At 38.0% G+C, this 26,941-nt stretch overlaps 5 protein-coding genes across 15 annotated transcripts in view; 3 read left to right on the top strand and 2 right to left on the bottom strand.

Annotated features, from left to right (window-relative positions):
* Positions 1-6: 6 nt before the first annotated feature.
* Positions 7-1,460, bottom strand: LOC107270862 (flavin reductase (NADPH)). The gene is made up of 5 exons (XM_015746262.2): positions 1,258-1,460; positions 940-1,104; positions 715-804; positions 498-629; positions 7-409 (listed from the first exon to the last, which is right to left on the bottom strand). Exons 1-5 carry the CDS (start codon positions 1,328-1,330, stop codon positions 261-263), a joined length of 609 nt encoding a protein of 202 aa, XP_015601748.1. The 5' UTR covers positions 1,331-1,460; the 3' UTR covers positions 7-260.
* LOC107270858 (bromodomain-containing protein DDB_G0270170) lies at positions 1,150-4,736 on the top strand. Of its 5 annotated transcripts, none has more exons than XM_015746250.2 (3): positions 1,150-1,227; positions 2,268-4,104; positions 4,577-4,736. In XM_015746250.2, the coding sequence occupies exons 2-3, from the start codon at positions 2,285-2,287 to the stop codon at positions 4,587-4,589; spliced, it is 1,833 nt and encodes a 610-aa protein (XP_015601736.2). In that variant the 5' UTR covers positions 1,150-1,227; positions 2,268-2,284; the 3' UTR covers positions 4,590-4,736. The 5 variants fall into 5 exon arrangements, with proteins under 5 accessions (XP_015601736.2, XP_015601737.2, XP_015601735.2 ...); XM_015746251.2 differs by lacking the exon at positions 1,150-1,227 and adding an exon at positions 1,427-1,505; XM_015746249.2 differs by lacking the exon at positions 1,150-1,227 and adding an exon at positions 1,465-1,879.
* On the top strand, positions 4,606-5,478 carry LOC107270860 (peptidyl-prolyl cis-trans isomerase FKBP62-like). The gene has a single exon (XM_025088153.1). It carries the CDS (start codon positions 4,606-4,608, stop codon positions 5,476-5,478), a length of 873 nt encoding a protein of 290 aa, XP_024943921.1.
* Positions 5,479-6,661: 1,183 nt separating this feature from the next.
* Positions 6,662-20,747, bottom strand: LOC107270859 (atlastin). 7 transcript variants are annotated; one of them, XR_003060684.1, is made up of 9 exons: positions 14,774-15,231; positions 14,358-14,435; positions 11,883-12,145; positions 10,218-10,997; positions 9,864-10,085; positions 9,571-9,785; positions 9,398-9,464; positions 8,561-8,750; positions 6,662-8,238 (listed from the first exon to the last, which is right to left on the bottom strand). XR_003060684.1 is itself a non-coding variant. In XM_015746253.2 (9 exons), exons 1-9 carry the CDS (start codon positions 14,904-14,906, stop codon positions 8,232-8,234), a joined length of 1,839 nt encoding a protein of 612 aa, XP_015601739.1. In that variant the 5' UTR covers positions 14,907-15,231; the 3' UTR covers positions 8,153-8,231. The 7 variants fall into 7 exon arrangements, 6 of the variants coding, with proteins under 6 accessions (XP_015601738.1, XP_015601740.1, XP_015601742.1 ...); XM_015746253.2 differs by having other exon boundaries at positions 8,153-8,238; positions 8,677-8,750; XM_015746252.2 differs by lacking the exon at positions 8,561-8,750 and having other exon boundaries at positions 14,774-15,221.
* Positions 20,748-21,602: 855 nt separating this feature from the next.
* The window catches only part of LOC107270878 (sal-like protein 1), a gene marked incomplete at its 3' end in the record, with an annotated part of 232,313 nt that continues 226,974 nt past the window's right edge, over positions 21,603-26,941 (top strand). Inside the window, 1 exon segment of the mRNA XM_015746300.2 lies at positions 21,603-21,718. Within this exon segment, the coding sequence (XP_015601786.1) occupies positions 21,619-21,718 (100 nt within the window).

The raw sequence follows: 26,941 nt of genomic DNA, 5'->3' as shown, positions 1-26,941 counted from the left end.
TATATATTTGGCTAGATAACTTTCTTATTTGCTGTTTTCACATGTAAACGGTACAGATTAAAATTTCCTTAAGGGCTATTGAGCAGATACATTTACAAAAAAATAAAAATCAAAGCAATTAATATTCTAAACTTTATTATTAATAACCTGTACCTCTTTTTGTGCATTAATGTAACATTGTTCGGTAGTAGACAGTACTGTCATTTGTTTTTTTCCATTTCCAAGTGACTAGTAATGCATGTTGATAAGAAAATTTTCAATTACTGAGGTGCAGATGCAATGCCACACAATTTTTGATAATTATCTGGTTGTTCTAAGCTTTCTACAAGAAATGCACCCAAATCGTGTTTTGATATAGCACGTCCAGGTGACTCATCATGCTTAATCACATATTTGGAACTTGGAGAATCTATAAAAAATTAAATACAAAAATAATACAAATTTTTCATATAAACAATACAGGTTCCAAATTCTTTTCTTTTTAATACAAACAATACCTGCAATATGAGGAGGTAAGACAGCAACCCATTTCAGACCACTCTCTTTGATAACATCAAGCATACGTTGATGATCAGCATTCAAGTCTTTAAATATAGGAGGTACAGCTTCAGGCTTATAAAATAAAAATGCTATAAATAAAGAAAAACAGATTATAAGCTGATGAGACTGAAAGAATGGCTGAAATTTGGAACTATGGGAAATAAAAGTTGATACCTGATAGACATACTGAAATTAATTCAATCTTGTTTTCCTTCATAGCTGCAATTATGTTCTTTAAACCATGAGATAGGACTGTAGTTGGACCTTAAAATGTAATTGTTATTTATATTAGCATCTTATGATACATTTTATATAACATATCAACTACTTGATACAGTTTCCCACCAAGTATACAACATGATACTCAGCCAGGTTTCTTTTAACGAATACTACACTTACTAAGGTTGTTTCTGGTACCAAGTACCACCACTACAGCATCTCTATCTGACACTGCTTTGGATACTTGCTCAGCATTTGTAACATCACCTACAAACACTTCTACCTTTCCTTTAAGATTTTCAGGAATCTTGGATTCATCTCTGACAAATGCACGAACATCAAGCCCTAAAAAGAATATATAAAACAGAAATAGAATGCGTGAAAACCAAAAATATTTTATGCAAGGAATTTTCCCAGACAGTGACTTGCTGAATTATGATACCAAGACGATAACGGCAATTCTGTGAAGTGTGTATAATCACAATTATTCTAATTTACCTTTCTTAAATGCATGTTGCAAAGCGCATAAACCAGTATTTCCTGTAGATCCAAATATTACAACTTTCTTCATGATTATCTTAAGGATTCTTAATTTTTATCACAGACCTCTTTACTTGGCCGTGTTGATACTATGAGTTCTTATTATTATATAATCACCTACTATCAGCTACAGTATTTTAGAAGTAGGTGATACGAGCAAGTCACGTTTTATCAGCCCGCGGTTTGACCACAAACAGCTGATTGAAGTAACGTTTTTATGTATCGACTTTGCGTTAACCGGCAATGCCGGTATATTACAATTTGACTGATTATATTGATTATATTCAATTTTGCTGCTGGTCAGCACATATTTTATTAGGTTCATCGATTAAATTCAACTAAAAAAATATAACTCAGCTCATAAATCTCAAGAACAGACATGGCCGTCTTCTGATGTTACACATTTCTAGAGCAAACGAATACGACTTTGATTACAGTTCGAAATAGTAACTGTGGTTTCTGTCATTTTGTACAGTTGTACGCTTTTGTTTTATTGTCTGCTTAATATCAAAATAACAATTTATACTTCATACTGTCACTGTGAAAATAAAGAATGAAAGTTCTCTCCACCAAGTTTCATGTAAGAGTGTTTAATGAGTATACACCGTACTTAAAATATTGTTAAAACGAAACGTGACAAAGGTTTCTGTGTGCTACAGTTGTGGACAATAAATCCGATTTTTAGTTTGTTGTTCGCTACAAGGCAATGAGTAAAGACGTAAAAGTAATAGAGTCAACCTCAAAAGTGCGAAAGAAACGTCGTATTTCAAGAAAGCACGAAAACAATGGTATTTGATTTCATAAACACAGCTTTATTTGGATTACTTGTCTATTACTGCTATTTGTTGATATTTGTATAATCCAATTTAAGTCAAGCAAAATTATTTTTAACAACTATTCAAATTTTGATATAATGGCTTAGTTACTTTAAACGTTATGGTATGCTCAATTGTATTTTGATGTTTCAGAAAATACATCAACGATTATGGATGAAGCAAGGACTCAAATTCACAACGTAGCTGATGTCCTTAATTCACCGAATACTGTGTATTCGCAAGCAGGACATAGTACACCAATTCGAAATAGTGACAATTCCCACTTAGATGAATCATCAGATTTTGGCACTCCTCTGTTACTGCCTTGTACTCAGGATGGATGTAATGAGGTTGCTTGGGATTGGCATAGTCCAATAGCTAAGCCATCGGAAAACAGAACCAAGAACTATAAAGCTTTAAATGCTACACCTAAGCGAAGTAGTACAGTGGAGAAGAGACGTATTGTCAAACCCAATTCTCCATTATTTTACAATCCAACTAGACTTTTGATTAAAACACATAACACAGAAGGTATTGGGAAATTTGCTGCTGAATTAAAGGCTTTGAGGGATCAAATAAATATGGGACAAAAAGCTGTAGATGAGCTTCCTATCCCTGAGACAAATGAGGAAAATGAGACTAGTAGTCAATTATTAATTGATATGGATACACAAGATTTGGAAGATTTGGATATAAAATTACAAGTGACAAATGAGGAAGAAAAATCAGTACTGCAAAAAGAAAATGCTCAAACGAATTCAAGTTATGAAGAGTTGTTTGATGATTCAATTGAGGATTGTATGGTGAGATGTAGTCAGGAAGTAGAAGAACGATTTAAGTTAGATATGAATAAAGAAACAGCTTCAAATGCTGTGACTTTTAGTGCTACTAAAGAAAAAGAACAAGCACATGCACATAGTATGTCCCGACTAATTACCAGTGCAACTCAACAACCAAGTACATCACAAGCAACAAGTATTAAAGAACCTATTACAAACCGGGTAATGACGGGAATTTTAAAAGACTCTTGTATCAATAATAATAATAATTCTAATCATTCTAGCAATACGTTATTCAATAAGAACGCTATTGCTGATAAAGATGATATTTTGTTCTCACAAATTCCCGACGATTCATTTGATGACTGTTTAGTATCCTGTCTGGAAGAGGAAGAACAATTTTTGTATCAGGCATTAGAGGATAAAAAAATTCATATTAATGCTGATGAATCTCATAATCGTTATGGAAAAGTATATAAAAATAATCATATAGTAACTCCAAAGCCTAACATAGTATCTAAACAAAGTACTTTCGTACCTAAAGCCACAGTATTATCATCACGAAATACAAACAACAATAGTAACATCAGTGCGAACACCAGTCTATATAAAACAGGGAGCAGCAGCAATCTCATGAACAGTTCTCATAGTAAATCAATCTCAAAGTTGTTGAACACGAGTAATGAGGATAGAAAATTTTTCAAAATGAAAAGCTTATCTGAACCACATTTTGCTGATCAAAAGCAATTCTCTAACGTTTCTGACAAACTGGAGTCATCATCAAATTTGAAAAAGGGACCTAAAGCTTCGTCGAATTTAAATTTAAGTTCTAATTGTTGGAACACTGTATCTAATTCAGGTGCTGGTTCATCTACAAGTTCAAAATCTTGTGGGATACAATCACTGAAATCTGGTGAAGCTAACAAGTTGCCGATTGTCAACGGTAACACCAACACTAACAACATCTATCCTCTTAATAGATTGGTTCCAAAAGGGGATGATGTTTATACTTTTAAAGGAGGCTCACCTAGGTTTGGATGTGATTCCAAAAAAACATTCGGTGGTTCAGAGCCAGTACTCTGTACACCCGAAGAAATAGAGCAGAAACGTTTGGAGGCGAAAATGAAATTGGAGGCTAAGAGAAGAATGCAAGCAAATGCAAAAAAATCGGAGATTCCAATAGGAGTACCGTTTAAAAGACCAGTGAAAAGGTGAGAAGACATGTTGAGTGTTGTTGCCGTTATTGTATGTATCGTTTGAATATTGTACCAGTATAATTTTGACTATCAACATGAATATAAATAAAATATTTCCGTTAAGAATAATGATGCATTGATTTTTTTTCCACCTGTACTATTATAATTGTATGTTGAACTTTTTTTAACAGATAAACATGCTTATGCTTCTTGTATATCAGTACATGACACCTTTCTTTTTGAATACGTCACGTGACAAATTCGTACTATAGCTATATGAAACTGTTGTCAGCTGTTGTATGTAGAACTGTCAATATTAGTGAAATGGAGGTTATCACGCTTTAATACTTATGCTGTCACTGATCAGTATGCAGTAATGTCTTTCTATAAATGTAAGTTTTACGTAGGTATACTTGTTTTAATGTTTATATTCGTTCATTAGTGTATTGGAGTATGTGTAATAATGCTGAAAATTTATTGTTAACAGGAGGCATTTATAGAATATTTTTTTTCATCATGACACAAGTTTGGACTTCTGCAGACCATCGGATCATCAAAGAAGTTCTGAGAAAGGGTACTTTTTCGAACAAAGCTATTGAGCGATGTGTTTGTCACATTCAAGTGGAGAAGATTGAGGTTGACGGAATACCTGTTATTAAGTTAAGCGAAAGATTCAATAGTGAAATTCTCAATGGTATATACGATAAGGAAATTACTATTGGCGATCTGAATAGTGCTATTGATAGAGATATTGAAAGAGCAATTCAAATGATGTTTATCAATGAACACAGTTTAGTAATAATAACTCTACCATATAGTGCCGAAGATTCATCTGAAGTTAAATGTCTGAAGTTTGAGGTAACATTGACTGCCATTAAACCACATAAGCCAATTTGGGAATGGACTCCCGGAGAAAAATATTTAATGGCATTAAAATATAAAGAGAAGGGTGTCGAGTTATTTAAAGCTTCACGATTCGTAGATGCCTTTTACAGATTTAGTAAAGCTTGTAAAATACTCATAACACTGGAACCTATACAAGATCTAGAATTAAAAGATATATTGGTAGCAGATATAAATAATCTTAAGTTGGTTTTGTACAATAATATGGCAAATTGTCATCTACAGCGTAAAAACTTTGAGCATACTATAACACTCTGCACAAAGATTCTTTATAAAGATGAGGATAATGTTAAAGCATTATATAGGAGAGGTGTTGCCTATGGTAATTTAAGGGATCTTGAAAAGGCAGCAGCAGACATGCACAGAGTCCTTAAACTACAACCTAATAATTCTTTAGCACAGCAGCATTTGAGCAGTTTTAATGAAGGCTTGCGCACAGCAAGTAAAAATTTCAATACCATGGTTCGACGAATGTTTAAGGCATAAAATTTGTATCATAGATTGAAATACATAAATTGAGAATATAAATCCAGCTGATCTAAAATAACTGAAAAATGAAAATAATATACAGCATAAAATTAAGAAAATAAATATCTAGTTTGTTAATACAAAAATACGCATTTATTTTTATCCATAATTAAGTACACCACAATTATTATTCTGATATATTCTACATCGCCAATTAGCATGATTGCCATAAACATAATAAAAATTACAATATTGTGACTTTTTATGTCGCCAAGTTAATTAAGATTTCTTCCTATAAATATAGCTCACTAATTTAATCACTTTGTTGTAAACTTGCGAAAATACACTAAGCTGAAATTTGGGACTTAGTATAAAAGATTTTTTTTTAAACAAGTACAAGACTTCATAAATAATTGCATCATTGCAGTTTTCATAGATGATCCATTTTGTTAAAAAATCGCAGGGGAACATCGTGTATGTACCACTTGCCAGATTATCACATGATGCTTAAAAAAATCGAAAATGATATATTGAAACATTGAAAAATTACAGAACTATACAAGTCTTATAGATGATGTTCCAAATTCACAAAAATTAAAGGTCTGCTCATGTAATATGAAGGCTTCGAAACATCAACTATAATAGATCTCATTAGTCTTATAATACCATCATTATGTAATAAAGTTTGTGATTTCAATCGCACGTTTATACAATGTGTTTAGATACAAACATTGCCGATCGAATTTATGTCTTTCATTTAATTTAGTCGCAACCTAAAGACTGATGCTCTCACCTTGTGACACAATTTCTTCATCGTATTAATATTTTTGTAAGTCTTAGGTGCTATGAATAGTGCGAATGAAAAGTTTTACTTTCTATCAACGTACATCTGTTATCATCCATTAAATATTATACAATAAATTGTGGTAGATAAATCTGGGGCGCCTTATCATTATAACTTTGTTGTGGAAAAGCATAAGAAAAGTTAAAAACCTAACGAAGAATACGTGGCATATATTTTTTATTATTTTCGAAACTGTCATTGGTAATGTATTTACGTATAGCTTTTTTAGTATGTGCTACATGAATTGTTCGATATCATTCTTATGCATCATATGAACGTAAGTATTCAGAAATGTTTAATGAATAAAACTACGTGTGACATTTGTTGAAGGCTATGCATACTCTTCAATTATTATCCTTTTATAGTACAGAATAGTAATAGCTTTATTTTAAATAATTTACAACAGAATACACAATTATTGGGCAACCCACAATTGCCAGCGAAAACCATCACCTTAGTATCGCGTTTGGCTCTATTGTAGTTGAAAAAAAACGTCTTTAGTAAATCATCGTAATCCATTAGCGTTCAGCTGCATAAGTGAATTCGGTTTCCTATTCGATTAATTAGATTCTAATGAGACCCTACATTTCTTTAAACACAGTTAAACTCTCTATACATGAGTTAAATTATATCCTTGAATTATACCCAGAAATTAAGACTGTATGCAAACTATAATTAAATCTATAATATAAGTACACTAACTTGTTAATAAATCTTATTATTATTTAATGGAATTGAAAAAAATCGCTAATATTGTTATTCACAGCGGCAAGATATAGTAAAGTCAATAATTAGATTCTGATGAAAAATTGAACTCAAATTGCAGGGAGCATCGAAATGATTAATAGTATACGATAATATGGCATGACTTCACGGGATGTGCTGTTCAAGCCCACCCTGTATACTACCTTATGCAAAACCCTGAGAAATCGTAAAATGTAAAGACCTCACGACATTTGCATAGCCTTATCTTTTTTTTTTGTTACTAAAAGTAATTCAGTACATTAATCAATATAGGAAATTTCTGGCAAAAGGATAATCTGAACTTCATCGACATGGTTACAGTAAAAAAAGTCTTGAAAACAATTTAAAAGAAAGAAAAAAATACAAATATAACGTGTGATATAATATAATAACTAGAAACAGTTCGGCCCAAAGTTTCCTGACGCGCATAGCCGTCTGCATTCACTCGACAGGTATCACGCATCATTTATTAATAAATTTCCTTCGCAAAATTACACTAGTCGCCTAAGGAAGTGAGCAACTATCCATACAAATTTTTCAATGAGCACAGTATAAATTTATCACAAACATTTATCGGATCTTGTCTGGAAAAGCTTCTTGTAACGCACAATTTTTCCTTTCATTGTATTTCGGGCAAGAAATCATTGTACGCGTGGACAAAAACTTTTGGATCGCACTATCATGAGAAATATTACTTATTCATATAAGAGTTTATTTCTATAACAATATAATATGACCATAGACACAGTAATAATAATAACCATGACTTTCAACAATCTAACACTGATTCGTAATCAGGATATACTGTACATGCATTCGCTATCATCTCAGCTCCATTATACCGTAACTACACGCGTATTCATTTGCCAAAAGAAATTATTTGTTTTAAGAATAAACACGTAAAAAAGAAGCAACTGACTCAGGAATATACTCGTGCCAAAAGTGTTTATTGATATCGGTTAGCGTACCGTTATTGCGCTATGCTTCAAGAAGACACTTTTATAAGATAGGCAAAGGCAAAGAATAAGAGCGACCGAGGATTATGGAGGGAATGACTATTATGACAGTTTAGCCTTGCCGTTGGCAGTGACAGTGGCATTCATTGTGGTGTTCGTTGCCATTTCAGCAGCCTGCGCCACCGCCACAGACACTGATTTCTCCACAAATTGCTGATACACCGGCTTCATGAACTAAACAGAAGAAAAGATACATTACTTGCGTTAAGTATTGAGGATGGAGAAAATCCAGATCGTGCATTCCTTATTACACCAGCACGTAATACCGATACTAATCGCAATCTACATATATAGTAGGCGTAGACGATTTCTAATCTTCTATTACAATATAAACTGAACGAATTATTCGTGCTGCTTGTCATTTAGATTATTCTATGGGAAAGGTGCCTTGGAAATTTTGTACGAGGACAATATTTCTCTTTTTATTCTTTTCAAGATAAATTAATAATTTAATTCATAACTGATTTATGTACGAATCATGCTCAAACCATCATACCTTTCTGACCCTCGATCCCATTTTAATACGCAGCGTATATTAGAGAACAAAGAGACAGTGAAACAGAACGTAAAGTGCAAGGCAACAAAAAGACGGAGCGATATGAAGGAACTTACGAAACGCAATTGTACGTGGAAATAGCATCGTTAACAAATTTAAGGGTATTCAGAATCATTCGTAAAAACTTAATCTGAAAGTAAGATAAATCATAAGTAAGTATAGGGAGAGGGAAGCGTGTGATCAGATGTAGCGATGCTTGCGCATATAGGTGTGGATAAGCGTGAAAGTGGGAACTGCGAGTAAAGTAACAAAAATGGATAGGATAAGGTATCTCAGTTTGTGAATGAGGCGCGCGCATAGCCAGGCCTGTTGGAATAGAAAAAAAGATCTATATATTAGTCGGGACTTAAATACTATAACATCGGAATGACATTCGCATTAAGACCTACAATATTATTTACTTTGTTATCAATCATCAACAGATATGTATTTGTGTTCTAATGAGATTAAGATGTTATAAGATATCCTCTCAACATTCTGTACGGTATGAGATTGCTATTCGACATTATTGAAATGAGAGTAGAGAACATATCGCACGAATTCTTTAAGCAATACGATTCAATTTGTTACTTTGCTTTTCTAGTATTCGAGCCAATATGAATAAAGTGAACGTTCGACTCAAAGCAAAATATGCACGATTTTCTCAATATAGAATATCGTGTAATGAAAGTACTTGAAGCGTATCATTGAATATGCAGTATGAAAGCCGTGGATGTTCAAGTTAAGGTGGTTTCTATGCGAGCGTATTGCCAGTACAAGATGCATAAAGGTACTCACATTTTCCCATATTCCGCTAGCTAACTCGTCTATCTGTGTGCCAAGCTCTCGGAATTCTCCACTGTACCTGTAAGTGCAAAAAAAGTGTTAAGAATAATCATGAGACACGTAAATGCGTCGCGCATGAAAGGACGCCAGAATTTGTATGTTCTGATGTAAATTGCGTTACTGACCTAATGTATGCCCAGAGTACAAGGGTAAGTAGTCCAATACCCATAATAAGGTTGCATATATTTGAGAAGGTGTATAAACCGACAAGACCAAATATTCCTGATAGGATATACATTGTGACGGCAATGGCGAAAAACACTGCTGGTGTTCGCGCAGCCTTAAAAATATTTTTACTCTCGTTGTGCGCCTTGAACTGCAAATATGCTTCGTCCATGTCCTGTTAAAAAATGTGTTGAATGAATCAGTTTGTATGATTATACAGTGATACAGCTATATATGGTGATATGGTACGTACTTTTTGTAATTTCTCTAGATACGTCTGGCTGAACGCATCGCCTCCCATTTTTCGTTTATTTTGAAATTGATAAAGCGCCTTGTCCACGCATCGATGATGTTCTGACTCCAGGTGAGCAGTCGCTAAAAACGGTTTGGCTCCACCGCAAACGCATTCCATCATCTGCATATAAAGATCCTTTGCCTCGGCCACTGCGGATAAATTATTGGCTTCTGCAGTCGCCTGTTTCGAAAAAGTTTATAGCAGTTATTGTATCATTATGGTATTAAAAAAAAAATAGTAATTGTGACGCGCGTATATACGGTACAAAGTGAATATCAGTGAGAGTACGGGAAACGAGGTACTGATATTTACCACAAGCATGCTCTTTGGTTCCGGAAGTTCGTCTCCTTTATAAATTTTGATGTAGCTTTTAAAGTACTCCAATAACTCTTTCGCCTTTACTACTTGGCCATCAATTTTCTTTGTAACTAAATTCCGTGGAGCTAGTAACATCGGTACAAGAGTTTCCAGTTGCTTTTTGAACTCCGCCTCAATTTCTGATAATCTACCGTCGAATTTTGGATTCGTGGCGATCTTCAACCCTGGATGTGGCAGGAGGAAGCAGGATATATCCGAGAAACAAGATTTAATGTGTTTTCTAAGACTCTGCAACTCAGGATGTTGTCTGTCTGATATCTCTAATCTTCTGCTGAGAATCTTCTTGCCACCATCGGCACCGTAATCAGCCTCATAAGGATAGCTCCAATCCCGTACGAGGAACTGTAACCTCTGGAAGGGTGTGCTGCCAGATTTTTCAAGGGCCAGTCTACCGTACTCCGTAAATAGTTGCAAGTGTTGAAGATCGTCTTCTTGAATATTTTGGGACAGATTGAAAATTTGCACCGAGGACAGCATCGTACTCAAAGCAAACACAGTCGCACAGTCTCTGACAGTTGATTGACTGTCGAAAGCACCCTGCGTGTCCATGAGGATGATAGCGACCTTTTCTCCATTTGATAAAGTGCCAGGAAAAACTTTAGACCACATTAAGATCCCCGTCGTGTCTCTCTCGGATCCACCTCTCCAAGAAAAACCGCTCAGAGGCTCATCGTCGCTGCCCAACCAATTGTCGCGACTCCCCGTTTCTCCATACTGCGTTTGTTGATTTGATTTTCCATGTAGTAAGGCCGGTTACATGAAACAAAAAATTCATTTTATTTAGCGATTAACATCTACATGTAATGTACGCATAAATATAATAACGGTAACAAGTTGCTTCGAAATATATAAACTGTAAAGTTGTAGTCCAATTAAATTAGCTAGTCATAGTAATATTTAACATCCGGCGGATATTTCCACTTCTCCTGATAGAATGTGATTTCCGCATAGAATACAAAAATCCATATACGCTATTGAATGAAATGCACGCAGCACGTATATTTTTGATATTTTATCATTCGAATTGCGGATCTGTTATAAAATTATATATGACATATTTTACAAGCTTTACACTACACTGTGAACGGATACAGTCGACTGTATAAACTACATTTATCTACATTCGACAAATAAGTATGCCAATGCAATGTAGGTAAATGCTATATATAAACATGTCATAACAATGGGGCAGTTAATAGTAAACAGCAATTACATACCTAAACGGCAAATAAAGTTATAAATTAAATTCAAACACCCAATTTCATTGTACCTCCTGCATTGGCGACGATTCTCGCACTCAGAGTGCATTTGTAAATTGTAAGCAAATAACAAATAAACGTTTAATTCTCTTCTATGAGAAGACAAAGGAAATCCCAATACCGTTCTAATTACTAAATACGACATAAACAAAAAATTCTCCAGTAATTACTATTCCGTAATGTAATCCAAATCGTTCAAACGATTCGATTCGTTCTCTAGTGTAATCTAAATTGTTCAATCGATTCCATATAACGTCAGACGAGCTTTCGTATTCGCACGTGCAACAGCAGTTCTAGAACAATATCATTAATTACAAAAAGAATAGGACAAAAAACACACCTGGCTATTCATATATCGAAGGAAGAAATCGAGAAGGAAGCTCTTGCCCTTCCTAAAGGCTCCTGCAACAGACACCACGACGACACTGCGATCCTTAATCTCATCCTGAAGAAGAATTTCCGCCAGGGCTTCCTCGTCCAATTCAAAGGTATGATCAGGGTGGGCAAGAACAACCTGAACAGGTCGTCCTGAGCTTCTGTTATCTCCACTGTCGTCGTCCATCGGTGGAAGTCTTTCTATCCTCTCTCGTCCTCTCAGCTGCCCTGAATCAAAAGACAAAGTTTTATCTACATTAACAATGCGAAAAACCAGAATTTCGCGTTATACCAAAAATTCAAGGATTGGCACAATCAGAAAAAGCCTAGAATACATAAAACTGCATAAGTTTAATGTCAAGTACACAAGGTTGGGAGCGATAACGAACACTGTAATCTGTGGATACCCAAGTCGACGTTGCATAAATATGAATAAGAAAATATAATAAATTACATAAAGATACGCTCAAGGAACTATCTTCGTATAGGCTTAAATTAACATTCTCATTCATAAACTTGTCAAAGCGAACGGAGCACAGTCTCATTAATAATCTTGCGCAATCTCTAACGTCACAATTAAAGATAACGTTAATCAAAACGACGTCCTTAGAACGGAAACAAGTACACGTAGGCGAGCTGATATCTCTCTCGCTCTAGAGCATAAACGAAGGTGATGCTGTAAGGAGCATTTCCCATTCCTCGCGTTTATTCGCTCGACAGGAACGTGGGAAAACGCACACGCACGAGCACGTGGTACACGATGCGATTCTGAATACGTAAGTGGATAAAATAAATTTTCTCAACGACGCGAATCGAGAGTGTAGGAATCTCTCAATGCCAAAGAGAAGATCGCGAGAGGTCAGCGCTTTCAGAGGGCGGGACACGTGCGAAAAATAAAAATATCACAGGATATATTTATTTCTTATGTTATACGTAACAACGAAGATCTTTGAGAAATTATTAGCTTCTACTCGCACACTATTTTTTGCACTCGTATTCTACGGGGTGTGAGTGAGGTCAAAGAAAAATAATTTTTGGACAGCCGGACTTTACGCTCTCTCGAGTCCATCGTGACGTTGTACGAACCTTGACCGTTGACATGGGACGTTCGTACCGACGTAGACGATGACTCCGTTACTTATTACATGCAAAACACGGTAGTGAGATATGCTTCGAAGGCAGGGTCCAATAAAAGAGTAAAAGAGAGAGAGAGAGAGAGAGAGAGAGAGAGAGAGAGAGAGAGAGAGAGAGAGAGAGAGAGCTAGCGAATCAGCATCGCAAAGGATCACGAAGCACGTAATACGCTGACCCGTATAAACTTGATACGCTTAAGGCATCCAAGAGAAAATGTAAGAGATGGACAAGTAAATCATAATAAGTAAATTTAAAAGGTCACGTATCTCAGGTAATTCAAGTCTGCCGTGATTTTCTGTATAATTTCAAAGAAGCTCCGTTACGTCGAAAAATGGCGCGTCTGCTCGACGGAATAGTGAAGATATTTCGTAACCGCATCGTTAGCAGAAGGGAATCGCGCGAAAAAGGAAAAAGTCAATAGAGAAGTGCATCAAGTGCGCAAAATGGAGAGCCAATTAGATATCATGTGTAGTGGCAAAGAGAAGTGGCTATATATATACATATATATATATATAATATTCGAATCTATATCCTAGACAGTGAAACGCCTTGAAGGTAGCTGCCGTTAGCTATTACATATTACGTGAAAACGCGGCCAATTATAACCGCGCAGAATGCTTCTAGTCTCATTTTCAGCGTCAAGGTGAAAGGATGAGTGGGATCCGATGCTAACTCAGGCATCAGGACGATTCGTTTTCATGAATAGTAAAGTTCCCGGTGGCGGTAGCACAGCGCATTATGAATGCCATTAGCAAAAGCAAGTCGTTCTAAAAGGCGTCGTTCGAAAGGGAAATCAAGTTCCGTACAGTCGGATGAACAATGTCGGTCGTCAAGTTGAACGACAAAGATACGAATGGGTATCTCAGTTCCGTCGCAGTGCGGATGGCAGCGTCAAGAAGTCTTTCCGGTCAGACGTCTTCGAGGCTCCTTGAGTGAAATTCGTCGAGGAAAACGCGCATCCTCTCACACCTACCCAGAATGCAAGCCGATCCTTTCCCACAGTCCGCGTATATTTTCAATTCCATTTGATTCTCTCGTGTCCTCTTCTTTTTCAACCGGAGTGAAAACTCGAGAGAAGGACGACCGAGAGCGTACACGTTCCTACGGGCAGGGTAAGTGTGCGAAAGTTGCACGACGTCTTATGACAAGCGTCCTTTTGGATATCACGAAAGGTATAAAGCGCCTTAAAGATTTTCCTGTAACGCGATCAGGTATTTACGTGTTGCTGGGTGGTACAATGATGGCGGGTGGCCGTACGGGAGACAGACAAAACAAACGACGAGAAACATTTACGGAATTAACTCACCGGCGTTCACGGCCGTCTTATTCTCCCGATGTATACGGTTCACATTCTCGTCTAGCGATGTCATCGGTGCTTTTGTGGCTGAAAGCAAATTTTTTAACGAGACATTTAGCCCTGCTGCTCCTTGCACGTCGTATTTGGGCGACCCACTTTAAAAGAAAAACTGTGCTACGGCCAGCTGGTCACTCGCGGACCTGACACTCACAGCTTAAATATAGACGAGTATCGCGTAAAGATAACAGGAAGAGGAAAACAAAAAAAATTTGACTTGAGCTTGTGAAAGCAGCACAATAATCTGCACCGAAACACAACATCGATACGAATCGATACACAACGGACGCGACGTGTGAATTTTTTCAGACTCGAATTTATTCACGAAACGTAACGTATAATGGAATTTTTTCTATTTGAAAGCGCACCTATCTCAGGTTGAAAATCATCACTGGACCCGATTCTGACGTCAGTCTTCGGCCTTCTTCTGACTTCCTTAGACTTTTCAGATCTGCCCGACTCCTCGAGTCGCTTCCGGCTCGGTCTTCGCTTTTCACTCATGCTTCTCTCTTAGTTATCCACCTGATTCACATATGATTAGAATTCGCGGCCGGCGACAATCGTTCGACTGCTCGTCCGGGGAGAACTCGAATTCTGGGAGCTGCTCGGCTCGCACTTCGGTACGAGAGGAGACAGCTTAGCCTCAACGCGGACTAAGTAGAGAACGCGTCGGGTCCCAGAAATACCCTGACGTTGCGTTGTCTATAGTTAACGGTGTTAAAGAGTTGGCAGCATCCCACGATCAGTGAATACTGGCGAAGCCGTCTCGGCATCGTGAATATCCCGTCTCGTGATTCGACAAGCACGAGTGCATAAGAATATCACCCGAGGCTCCATCTACGATGAACTTTATAACGAAGAAAATTAAAGGGTGCATGCAGTGCCCTCTTACGTACGTAATAAGAAAATCGCGGTACCACTTTATTTCCCTTTGACGACGCCGGATGCTTCTTGATTGCCATGAAAAACATACGACATTGAATTTCGTATAAATTCAATCTACGCTGACGAACGGCAGGTTGTATCATTTTAAACGAGTTGTCTGTCACATTAAGATATACATATGTAAAACCTGAGAGTTACAGGCAAAGACAGGAGTAAGGATGCCATGTGGTCCAGGTGTACCATTTCGAGAGAGAGAAAAAAAAAGTTGAAGAACTGCGTATGGCAGAAGTGTCCGACTATGTACCAATAAGAGAGCAGCATTTCAAATTGCGTCTTACAGTACAAATCTTAGCGTCAATGTATTTTTACGTTTCCTGTAAAACAGCTGTTTGCCTGGCCGCCTCACCGTCAAATTCCTCGGCCGAAATAGTTTGCACTGGGATAGATACTCAGTACATAGGTTGATCCTCTAGTTGATCCTCAACTGGAAGAATGGTAAGTTTGCGATCATTCGGACAAACGACGGTCTAGGATATGACCTCTGGCGAAATTGCGTCTGCGCATGCGCGTGAGCTGCATATTCGGTGTGACAAAAGTACACGAAAATTAAGACTCATTATGAAAACAGCCGAGATTTAAGAACGTATTTATAGGAGGAGAACGTGAGTACGTTGAAGTGACTAAGATGCGTCGCGACGCTACCGATGCTTATTTGATACAATTTCTGCATATATTTATTTAACATACTATCCGTAGTAACGTCGCTCTGATTTATATTTCATGACTAACGAAGTTCATTTCGAGAACTACCTTTCCACTGTGAGCTGGTTGCTGCATCTAGTATACGAATAGTATACGAAGAGTAGATATTGTTAATTCCGCGTGGGTTCTACTTCGCTCGATGAGCATCATTTATATTTTTCTCAATCGTTATAAATTCGCCAAGTATACGCCGACGGTATATGCAGGTCGGTTATGAGTTTGCAATGGCACGTTCCACCATCTCCTTTTCCGTGACTGCTGCTCGCAAAGATCTATCCTCGTGTTCGGCAATGATCGTTTACTAGCAGCGGATACGTGCCCGAGCCACTACGCAGATCGCTTTGAAAACGTTCCAGATCTCAAAATGTTATAAAGCCATGAAATTTATCGATATCCTTGGAGCTCCAGGGAGGAAGTGAATCGTGAGCTGATAAGTGAAAATATTTATAGAGAGCTGAACGCGCAGACGATGAGTTATTCGCTTTTTTTTTTTTTGAAACCAGTTATGTCGATGCCAGAAGATAAAAAATCAGGACCAAAAAAGGAAGTGATAGGGGAAGATAATGAAATCCCGATCGGTCGCGTTCCGTATTAGCACGCGATTCGTTCGGCAATCGGGGCCGCGATGGAAAATTAAATTATGAACCATCCAGTATTTTTAGTTGACTGCTTGAATCGTAATTCACGACTCACGATTGATTGGTTCCAGATTCATTTGAGTGAGTAATACAAGTTTAATTAGTGAGGGAGTACTGGGTGAGTGGGTTATATCCATCTATACAGGTGCATTTACAGAGAGTTGAAACTATTAGGGAGATTACAGTAGAAGGAGGCACGGTGGAGAGAAAGAGAGATAGAAGGGAAAGAGAATAAAGCCATATAAAGAAAAACGAACATAGAAAGAGGGTGAGGGAGATATATACAAATGTCATAATGAGGTATCCCAAGTCGTTCCGATGCTATTGGCACGTCTCAGAATTGACATAGTGACGATTGCTTTCAAATAGCTTTCACCGACGTAGCATAATCATTATCGGAATCGTCTTGCGAGATTGTTTTCTTGTTATTCGCTTTAATCGAAATTACACTGCCGCGCTTGGGACGATTCGTAGAACTTGAATCGATTTGAGGGCTGGAGTTAGGTGGTATACCACGACAGTGATAACGAGGAACGAGATACCGTGGTACTTTTTACAAAGATTTCGTACAGCAAACTGGAAGACTAGATAAGCAGCTAGATGAGTTCTTGGAGTATATACAAAATTTCACGTGATAAACGTGTAAGGTGGATAGAGGATACTTTCTGTTTTACTAGCATAAATCAAGTGGGATTCAATCAGTGTCTATAGTTATTATAAGATCGCGGATAATTTTGCGTGAGATGATATTGTCAGGGAGGGGAAAAGAGGGAGGGGAAGGGAGGGCGACAGGTGTTCTTCTATGTTATTGATAATACGGGTAAGAAATGGATGTTGGCTGGCTAAATTTTATTGCTCGGCTTTTAGAGAGGAAAATGTGAAGACGGACAAAAAGTCGGATATACGACTGTGCGCAGAAGCGATAGGCGAAGATCCGCGGAGGATTCCGCGATGTCGGGTATATCTGCGAGGATTAATGCGATCTGCTGTTTAAAAAATGTACTGAAATAATTCACGAGAGAGAGAGAGAGAGAGAGAGAGAGAGAGAAGGAGAAAGAGAAATAAAGAAAGGGAGAAACGTAGCCATTCGCATTATTTCTGCGCTTTCCTGAAGCACGCCCCCGATGGTCCCGGTTAAATGAGCAGAACGAATATTTTTTCCTTTGATATTTTTAATTTCGGAAATTAGATTAGATTCCGAGGGGAGAATGAAATGGAATCCACAGCTCTCCGTCCCTTTCTCTTTACTCTGCCTCGTTCTCCTCCGTCGTCTCCTCTCTTGTCCTAGCCATTCCCGCTTAGGACCATACTAATTACCCTGCTGAATAAATTCTGCATCCCCCTGTGAACTTGTTCCCTTTACGTAGAAACCCTCCTCTCGCCCTTTAAAGCGACCCTCTGCGTATTTCAGTGTACTCCGTATTCTGCGCATCTGTCCAGTTCGCCAGAGAAAACGAGGAAGCTGAATGATGTGTGCAGGATGGGTGCTGGTTAGAAAATGAAAATTGTGCAGTTTTCGTTGCACCGGTTACAGCTTGAAAAACATGCCGAGAGAAAGAGTAACGCGGAGGTTCAAGTTAATTTTCTAAAAGGGGTACTAATATATTTTTAACCATTCTCTCGATTGTCAGACGCGAACACGGCGGTACGGTTCGGGAAATCTGTACTTTAAAGAAGAATAACGAAACACAATATCGGTCCCCACGATTCACTCGTACGCCGTCAATACGTTTTTCACTGCGTCGAGACAGCAGTTGGTTTACTTTCTTCTTTTTTTTCTGTTTCCCGCGCCACGAAAAGACGTGACTTTGATTTGCGTCCTTATTGCACTTGCCTGACAGTGCCATCTGGCGGAGAAACGATTTGCATCTTGAAGACGTACTCTGGGAGTCGGTAATTTTAAAAACGTGCTCGACTTTACGTAAATTTATTTTAAAATGTTTCGTGACGTAACATGGCTACTTGCGTGGGTTGCGCGTGTCTATCAGACACGTAACGGCTTATGTAAGATTTGTTACCGCGAGTAATTATAATCGTCTCGTCTATGTTTGTCTTCTGTACTTTTTTTTTTAAATTTAATTTCTCTTTCCGTTAGCTTTTTTGTGTTTTGCGTGAGTCTACTCTCCTCTTTGCAAGCAGGACGGGTGGATAAAAAAATTGCCTTGATTATTTTTCGTTCCTTTGATCGTATTCCGTCGGAATGAAATGTGAAAAATAATTTTCGCAGACACGCCGCTCTGAAAAGGTGGCGGACGTGAGTTTCCCTTAGAAATTATACTAGGCGGCTATGCACACAAGAGATCACGTGTACGTATTATTAATACCGTGTCTATGTGTGAAAACGTCGCTTTGATCTGCGTCGCCCCGTTGAGAAGGTACTCAGATGGAAATATGCGATTGTGCTTAGAGCCAAATTGTATCGTGACTACACACCCGAGGCATGCTTAGAATATTTGTCGATAGTGAGGTAAAGTTACTACGTTCGATAATCCGATCTTCCTATAGCAGCGAACATGATGAAAACGTGATTTGACTTCGTAACGAATCGCCATTCTAATCCCCCACCTACGTTTTCCGTTTCTCTGGACTTCATGCCTTGACTTGCATCTAACTATATATGTGGAGCAAATTGTAGGTGAATTATACACAACACTTTGATGAATGCGAAAACTGGTGACTGTGCATTAATCAGAATTCAAAGTTCATCGATTTCTCAATCTAGAATAATTCAAACGTCACGTAGCATTAGTAAAAACCTAACTTGACAAATTGGTGAAAGTAAAATTGGATCGCTGCAGAGTAATACTTATTCGTGAGATTTTAAATACATTAATTTCGTCCTTCTTTAAAAATGTTTATTATTCTATTGATTATGTTAATATGCGTGGAATAATAATTTATCTGTATCGTGTAAATAGAGATATTTATATGTATATCCTTTTAAGGATACGTGCTATATAAAATTGTTGAAGTTAAATGAGTATTCGGACTCATGTACATGAAAATGAAGTTTTAACGGGCATTTGTTCCATAAAGCAGTTTTAATGGATATGAGGAAACGAATGCGCAAGTACGTGATGAACTGTCGGTAACCTTCCTGAATAATCGTCGGAGCACGCACGTAAAAGCAAGGGGAAAAAAGGTTGCTCGAGAATAACGACTTGAAGTTCCCTCGCAATTTCCTCGGGCTATGTACCAGATTGTCCCGTCAGAAGGCAGCACTTGAAGACCATGCGCCAAGGCTACGTCCACCTAACCATTGACAGAATCTCGTCTAATTCACTCGATTATAAATGCGTAACACGTAATCGACTATTTATAGTTTATTATGTCAGTGGAGTAAGAAACAAGGACCACATAACATTGACAGAGATACTGCACGATCGCACCATAACCTATGTAAAGACACAGGTTTTCTAATGATTTTCTCATATGATGCAAGATATTTAATTAATTCACCTCTACGATTGATTATTAGATATTATGCAATGAATTCTTTGTTCAAGTCCGTATGAATGGCAACGAAGCATTGAACATTGGTGGACAATGATTGTGCAAAATACAGCTGGTAATGCAGGCCTGCCGAGACACACCAGCCTTCACATTATTTTGTATTTATATTTTATAAGTTTCACACTCTACGAATACGTATATGATACGAATGTAGACGAAACTTTTATTGAATATTCAATACGTTGTTGTAGATAGCGAATGACGGTTGAGTAGACGTCAAAAAAACACAGGTGCGATGGTGCCAATACAATCTGGCACTTTCGACACATGCACTCGCGTGACGCGTGGTCGGATTTATTAAATATATTCCTCGTTATGTCACTGGGTTTAGACACTTTCACAGAGATGCACAATTGACGGATATAAAAAATATTTATGAAAACTCACCCACATACGAATCCTCGTAGTCGCCACTCTGTTTACTTTCGTTAGTGTCCGCCATGTTGCAATACGAATGACGCCACTTCCGCAACGTCGTGCGCCGGTATCACTACGCAAGTTAAAACGACTTCACCATTTCACGTTAGATTTTTATAATTCTCGTAGTTAAATTGATGAAATGATATTTAGTAATTCTGTTTGAAAGAAAAGTGCAATATTATAGAATCTTTATTGTACCTATTCTCTGTTCAGTTAATTAATATTTTCTCATTAGAATACATTGTGATACGTCCAGCAGTTTCACATTACAGTAAGCTGAGTAGAGGTAAAAACATATTTTTTTATTCACACGTGATTTATTGTGTTATTTATTGCGTATTTGTGATATTTAATATATACATATTTGTTATTTTGTAGTATTTTATTAATGTTGTCTTACGTGCTATTGAAACATTTATTTAAAGCATTGCAATATACTTTAACAGTTCAACAATTAAAAGTAATTATTTATTTTAACTAACCTTTCATTATCCAATTGTTCCATTTAAATAACATTATCACGTAATTCCTAGTTAATATAATTTTGTTTCCTTTCCTACCAAATATAAATAATTTAAGAATAAAAAACACTTTACATCTTAAAATAAAAATTATTCACTGATAATTTATAACAAAAACACAATAATATCATTATTTTTATACAAATAATGCAGTTTAACGACCAGTTTAAAATATCGGTTAAATTTAAGTGGTATTTAATCGATGATAAGAGATGTAGCACAACTCATGTATCAGATAAGGAAAATTAATTGATTTCCTCATTGCTCCATCTGATATATTCGCTCTGAAACTAACCACTAATAAATATTTTAATATGATTTGACAGTCAGTTCACAAATTTTAATTACGACTATATGCGCATCGAGAATAGCATTTTTATCATGGAAATTCGTGGGGGGTTTTCGCGAGCGCGGCACTACTTTCGCCGCGCGGACGTGATTTGATCTCGGCAGTGGCGCGGTCGCAGATTTCCTATGGTGGAATGTGGATGCTGTGTGCGGTGGTTTGTTTCGTGCGCGATTTTTGATTATTTGGTGACGATTTCAGTGGGATTCTCTGGATTGCGTCGACCCAGTAAGTTGACAGTTGTTTTTCTTTGTGATACGTCCGTGAGAGGGCGCCTGTTCGCTGCCAATTACCCTGGGATACGTGTGAAATGGTTGACTACGGGCTAGTAAACAAATGTCAGAGCCAGCGAGTGAGTGAGTGAGTGAGCGAGTGTACTTAGCGAGATAGCGAGAGAGCATAAGAGAAGGAGATTCGGAGAAAACGAAACGAAATGAAACGAAAGAGTTCGACATTGTATAAACGATGCAACATTTTTATATTTCATCTCTTTTTTTACCTATAGTTTCTGTATCACTTTCACGACTTATCGTGGAGGAGGTATGTCAGTCGTTTTAAAACAAACCAGATATACTTTCCTTATTTGTGACATATTTCATAGTAAATCTACTCCGTGCCAAGTACCATTTTTATGTACCAGCTGGAGATACAAGCTGTCAAAATTAAATAACTGACAGGGCAAGCAGAATAAACATTCACGAGTGTTCCTTCTTGTGCCTAATTCCAGTGTCTCGCGTGTCTCTCGTCTCATGTATAGTAAGAGAAACCTGGGCGAGGGTCTTTAAACGTTCAAAGGGTCCCACTTTCACGTGGCGCCTTCTCACGCGCTATGGTATTTAAATTTTAAAGGGCCCGAAGTCTACCTGGTTCTCATAACGACTATAGTCATAACCGATTGACATTCGTTATAAGCAGCACAGCTGGTCGGCTGTCAATCGATGCTTGTTTTTTTTTAATATCATTACGTTCTCGATTGTCGTAATTTTGTGAGTCACGAGTTATCGACTATCCTATTGCAATTTCATTGCTCATGTAGCGTTTAATTAAATTTTTACAATTTTTTTCGCACGGTATTCTTGTCGATTTCTCGTGAACCAGGTTAGTCAATTACATAACGACGTCCACAACAAGACGGTTAACTCTGGATTCTTGGATTCTGGATGTATTTATTGTAAGAATAAATTATTCGAAACTATATTTCCCCGGAATGCGAGGCTCGTAAGAATATCATGATTATTCTACTCTCTCTCTCTCTCTCTCTCCCCCCGCCCCGCCCCTCTCTCTCTCTCGCTCACTCGAAACTTTGACACGTTATTGCATTTAACGAAGTCACTTCAAACGTTGTTGCAAAGCGTGACATAATGCTGTTTTTTACTTCCGAAGCACAACCATGTTTCCTTTGATTAATTTTAGACCTTCAAACTCTAAATGTCTGTACCCAGCAAACAGGTGCTCTAACACGTTCTATTTTCATATTAAACTCGTCTCTTCTCCTCGAACTTTAACTACGATCCAGTGAAAAGCTTTCGCCGTGGAGTTCAGTTTTTTTTTTTTTTTTTAAACACGTAGACGCTGTTTTCTGGGGAATCTGAATTATGAACACCAATTAACGAATGCCTATTATATGGTTGAACATTTTATTTTGAACTTTACAGCTGTACAATATTCCTCTCGGAGAAAAGTAATTGAGCAATTTAGTGATTCGTGCGATACGCGATACCTCCCTCAATTCCCTCGTATAAATAGCATACAATTTATAATTGCCGTTCATAACCATTCAAGAAAGGGTAAGTACGTAGGCGTCGTGACGCCTCGTTACGTACTCGTTTCGTATTCAAGAACGCGTTAATACACGTGTTTTAAAAACGCCACCGTAACTCAAATAACTTTTACGTCCGAGGAGCTCAGTGATTCGAGAATGAGTCACAATTTTTGGCACGTTTCATAACTTTTCGCGTCTTGACTTAGGTGTGCAAAATGTGCCATCGCGTCTACGACCTAGCCCTACCGTTACGCGCGGTTTTGGTAATTACTATGACGTCAGCTCTTACGAACGTGCCAAATACCGCGTCTAATGGAGTAACGTTGCCAAAATGCCAGCTGCAATATCAATTTATTAATTTACACCAATCTATACGTATTAGCAATTTTGCTTTGTTCTTTTCCAATTAAATTTCTTTGTTGTCTCTCTTCCCCCCTTCCCCCTCTCACAATTCCCTTTTCTTTCTTCCCTCATCTGTCTTCTTTGTACAGTCACACACACCGTACATATTATACATGTATGCGAATATCGTTTCTGCCTTTCAAGCCCGGAGCTATTTCTCCTACCCATTTCTACCCATTGCTACACGCATTGCTACACACAATACCCCTTTATAGTTCGGCGTCCTGCCTCACGGATAAACCGAACGAAATGAATTACACCGACGCTGCAATGGTGAAAGTGTACGAGAAACTTTATATATATCCAGCCAGATACGTATAGACACACTCGTAGTACTGATGGCATCGATACTAAATCGTCTGTTTATTCGCGTGCAATGCCACACTCTATCTTGATGCGCTATCCATGCCGTGAAATAGCCACAACGTTATTTTTACGAAAACTTTGTCGTACGTTGCTATTCCCGTTATAAAAACAAAGATACATAACTGTGTGTAGACTTCACAGAGTCCGAATATTCGCACGTGATTATCACGATTACCTGATGCTCTTTCTTGTTAGGTTAGGTGACACTGTTAATGCTTTGGAAAGCATCACGAAATGTTGATATCCAGGTTCTATGACGATATTGTCGATAATGGTACTTCTTACGAAAATGATATTTCTTCGTATTCCTTAATGCATCCACTGTAACTCGTACAGTATAACCGGCAGGCATATCTTGTCATCTGGCATAATGCTATTTCATGTACGACTCTTTATCCTTCGAATGCTAATGCAGAATGCGACTCATTCATATCGTATAGCACCGTTTACTCTACTGCTGGATATGTATATTTCTTGCACATGGCTCTGGTCACGAGTCGTGGTGTGCACGTCCATTAAGTAAAAGATCTTGTACTTTCCCGATGCTGAATCGTAGAGCCATGCCTCGCGTAATTGACGTATCTACCTGCTGCTTGTATAAGCAAATGCATTAGGGCTTATCGTTAGTGCGTAAACCGCCAGGGCGCGGCGCATGCGCAGTCGCTCGTTTTATATAAAGCCGTTGTGACGTCACGGTACTGCGTGCTCAAATGCGTGAGAAATTATTTACTAGTCTTTGCACTTGTGATTCGAGAGGTTAAAGTTCGAGAAGGCATTTTAACGTGTTATAATATATGATTAGGTCCTTGGTTTGTTATTCTTATCTTAGCTATCAATTTTTTATGTGTACTCTACTGCGTCTTACGAAACTTCATTTGTTTCTCAATAAAGCAATGTCATTGGGAGTTAGAACTTTTTAACAAATTCGGATGCTTGGTTGGCTGTTTAAGTATATAATTGACAGTGTTGTGCAATCCTCGCAATTTTTTAAATTTATATATCTGCTCATCGATTCCGTTAACGATTACCTTTTTGTTTTGCGATAATTTATTGATTAGTAAACTTTGATTGGTTGTTAATCCAGGCGCGGTGCCATTTTCCGAAAACCACCAACGAACATTATATAACAACATGTATGTACATATAACGATGCATTGTATATACCGTTACAATTGTTTTATGCATTGCGTCGAGCTCGTGGAAAGATATTTTATTTATACATAATATTTCCCCTAATTAAATATAAACTATCGAGCTACTGTGGCTGTTTCGTTTGCACAGACCTTGTTTTGCCTTTGTTTGACTATTTATGAATTACGTGCAACACAAAAGCTTCCATTTCGTTCGTTCTGTATGGCTTAGATACTTCGCAAAGCAGGATCTGATAAAATTGGGTGAACTTTGTGAGCAGATTCTTTTGCTTGCCGAAAAGAGAGATATTAAATTGTTGGGATTTTGATCTTGAGAACTCTGACTTTATTGTCTTTATATTCGGAATCGATTGTCCCCATGTTGAGAATGAGTCTAAAAGGATGTTTTTTAGGAAGGAACGAAGAATACTCTCTGGACAGAAGGGGCACTTTACCTTTCCGTCCTCTCTGAAACGAATGGCCACGATTCTTTATTATTTTTTTTTTTTTAGAAAAACTTTTCGCCACGTGGGAAAACTCTAAAAGATCGATACTTGCTATGACACGTGGTATACTATAAGACCCATGCATATTACTAAAATATATATAAATATGTATGCTGACGTTTTCTTGGACTCACGGTCACAAGGCGACTGCAGTTACCGATTCAGATAACGTTCTTGCTTTCTGGTTCCCTTCGAGTCGGCACTCTGCTCAGAAGCTGCGCTCTCGGATTGATTCGTACAGCTACCTGAGGAGAGTACCCGACGGTGACGTCTCCGCGGACCGGCAGAAATCCAGGTGAGATACCGGTATCCCGGTGGAGAGAGGCAAGGGCTGTACAGCGGGCGGAGATAAGGTTTTGATACGGTTAAGGGCAGGGGAGGAACCCAATGACCCGAGTTACGGTTGCTGTGCCCAACTGTCGCCCGATGCCCTGGGGAAGCAGCCGTGGAGGATCTCCAGTTGTTACGTACCGATTCGCTAAGAAATGCTCTCGATTTAGTTTAAAGGCACGACCGAGGGAGAGGATAATAGTTATCGGCTATAAGGCTCTCGACCAATCAGAATGATTAGTTTCTGAATCTTGGGACACCGGTCGAGGTGCCTCGTGCTGGCTCGCGCTTCCGTGCTATCTGTTGATAGTTTTTCTATCTGTCTTTCCTATACAGTATAGAAAGTGCTCGCTTGTGTAGTTCTCGCGTTGCTCTCGCAATATGCAGAAAATTCTATCGATTCTCTCCATGCGTTTTGGAGGTGCAGTGCTGTGATATAGTGCAGCATCCAGTGTCCCCTGGATAAAGTTCTCGGCCTTCGCGGATTAGCCGAACCAGCTCCGGTGAGGACTTTCAATTAATTAATTGATGGAGGGACTTAGATTTTGTAGCTCCGAATCGTTCTGCTACGTTCTCGATTAATTGGTCTTTGTTTCCGGGACTATTTACCTACAGTATACAGGTACTAGAGACACAGAGGAGGTGCGTTAAGCATAATTTTATCAAAAGATACGGACACTCGGTTACTAACTGATATAAGTCAGAGATGAAAGAGAATGGCTATTGCACATGCGTCATCTTTTATTTGAGAAAGATTCGAAACAATAAATACAAGGTTTTACGTAATTTACTGATTTCACGCAGTGCCTCGTCCGATCAGAATAGATTTATCATTTTAAGAAGTCTTGATGACGCAATTTTCTCGTCGCTGAGGAACTCCGTTATATAATTCGCATAATCCTTTAGCGTCAACAAGAGTTAATAGAGGAAAAACTTTTCTCATAAGTCAACCTTC

The sequence above is a fragment of the Cephus cinctus genome, unplaced genomic scaffold (genome assembly GCF_000341935.2).
Source record: "Cephus cinctus unplaced genomic scaffold, Ccin1 Ccin1_scaffold0847, whole genome shotgun sequence".
In the NCBI taxonomy this organism is placed as follows: Eukaryota; Metazoa; Arthropoda; class Insecta; order Hymenoptera; family Cephidae; genus Cephus; species Cephus cinctus.
This window is presented reverse-complemented; position numbering and strand designations above follow the sequence as displayed.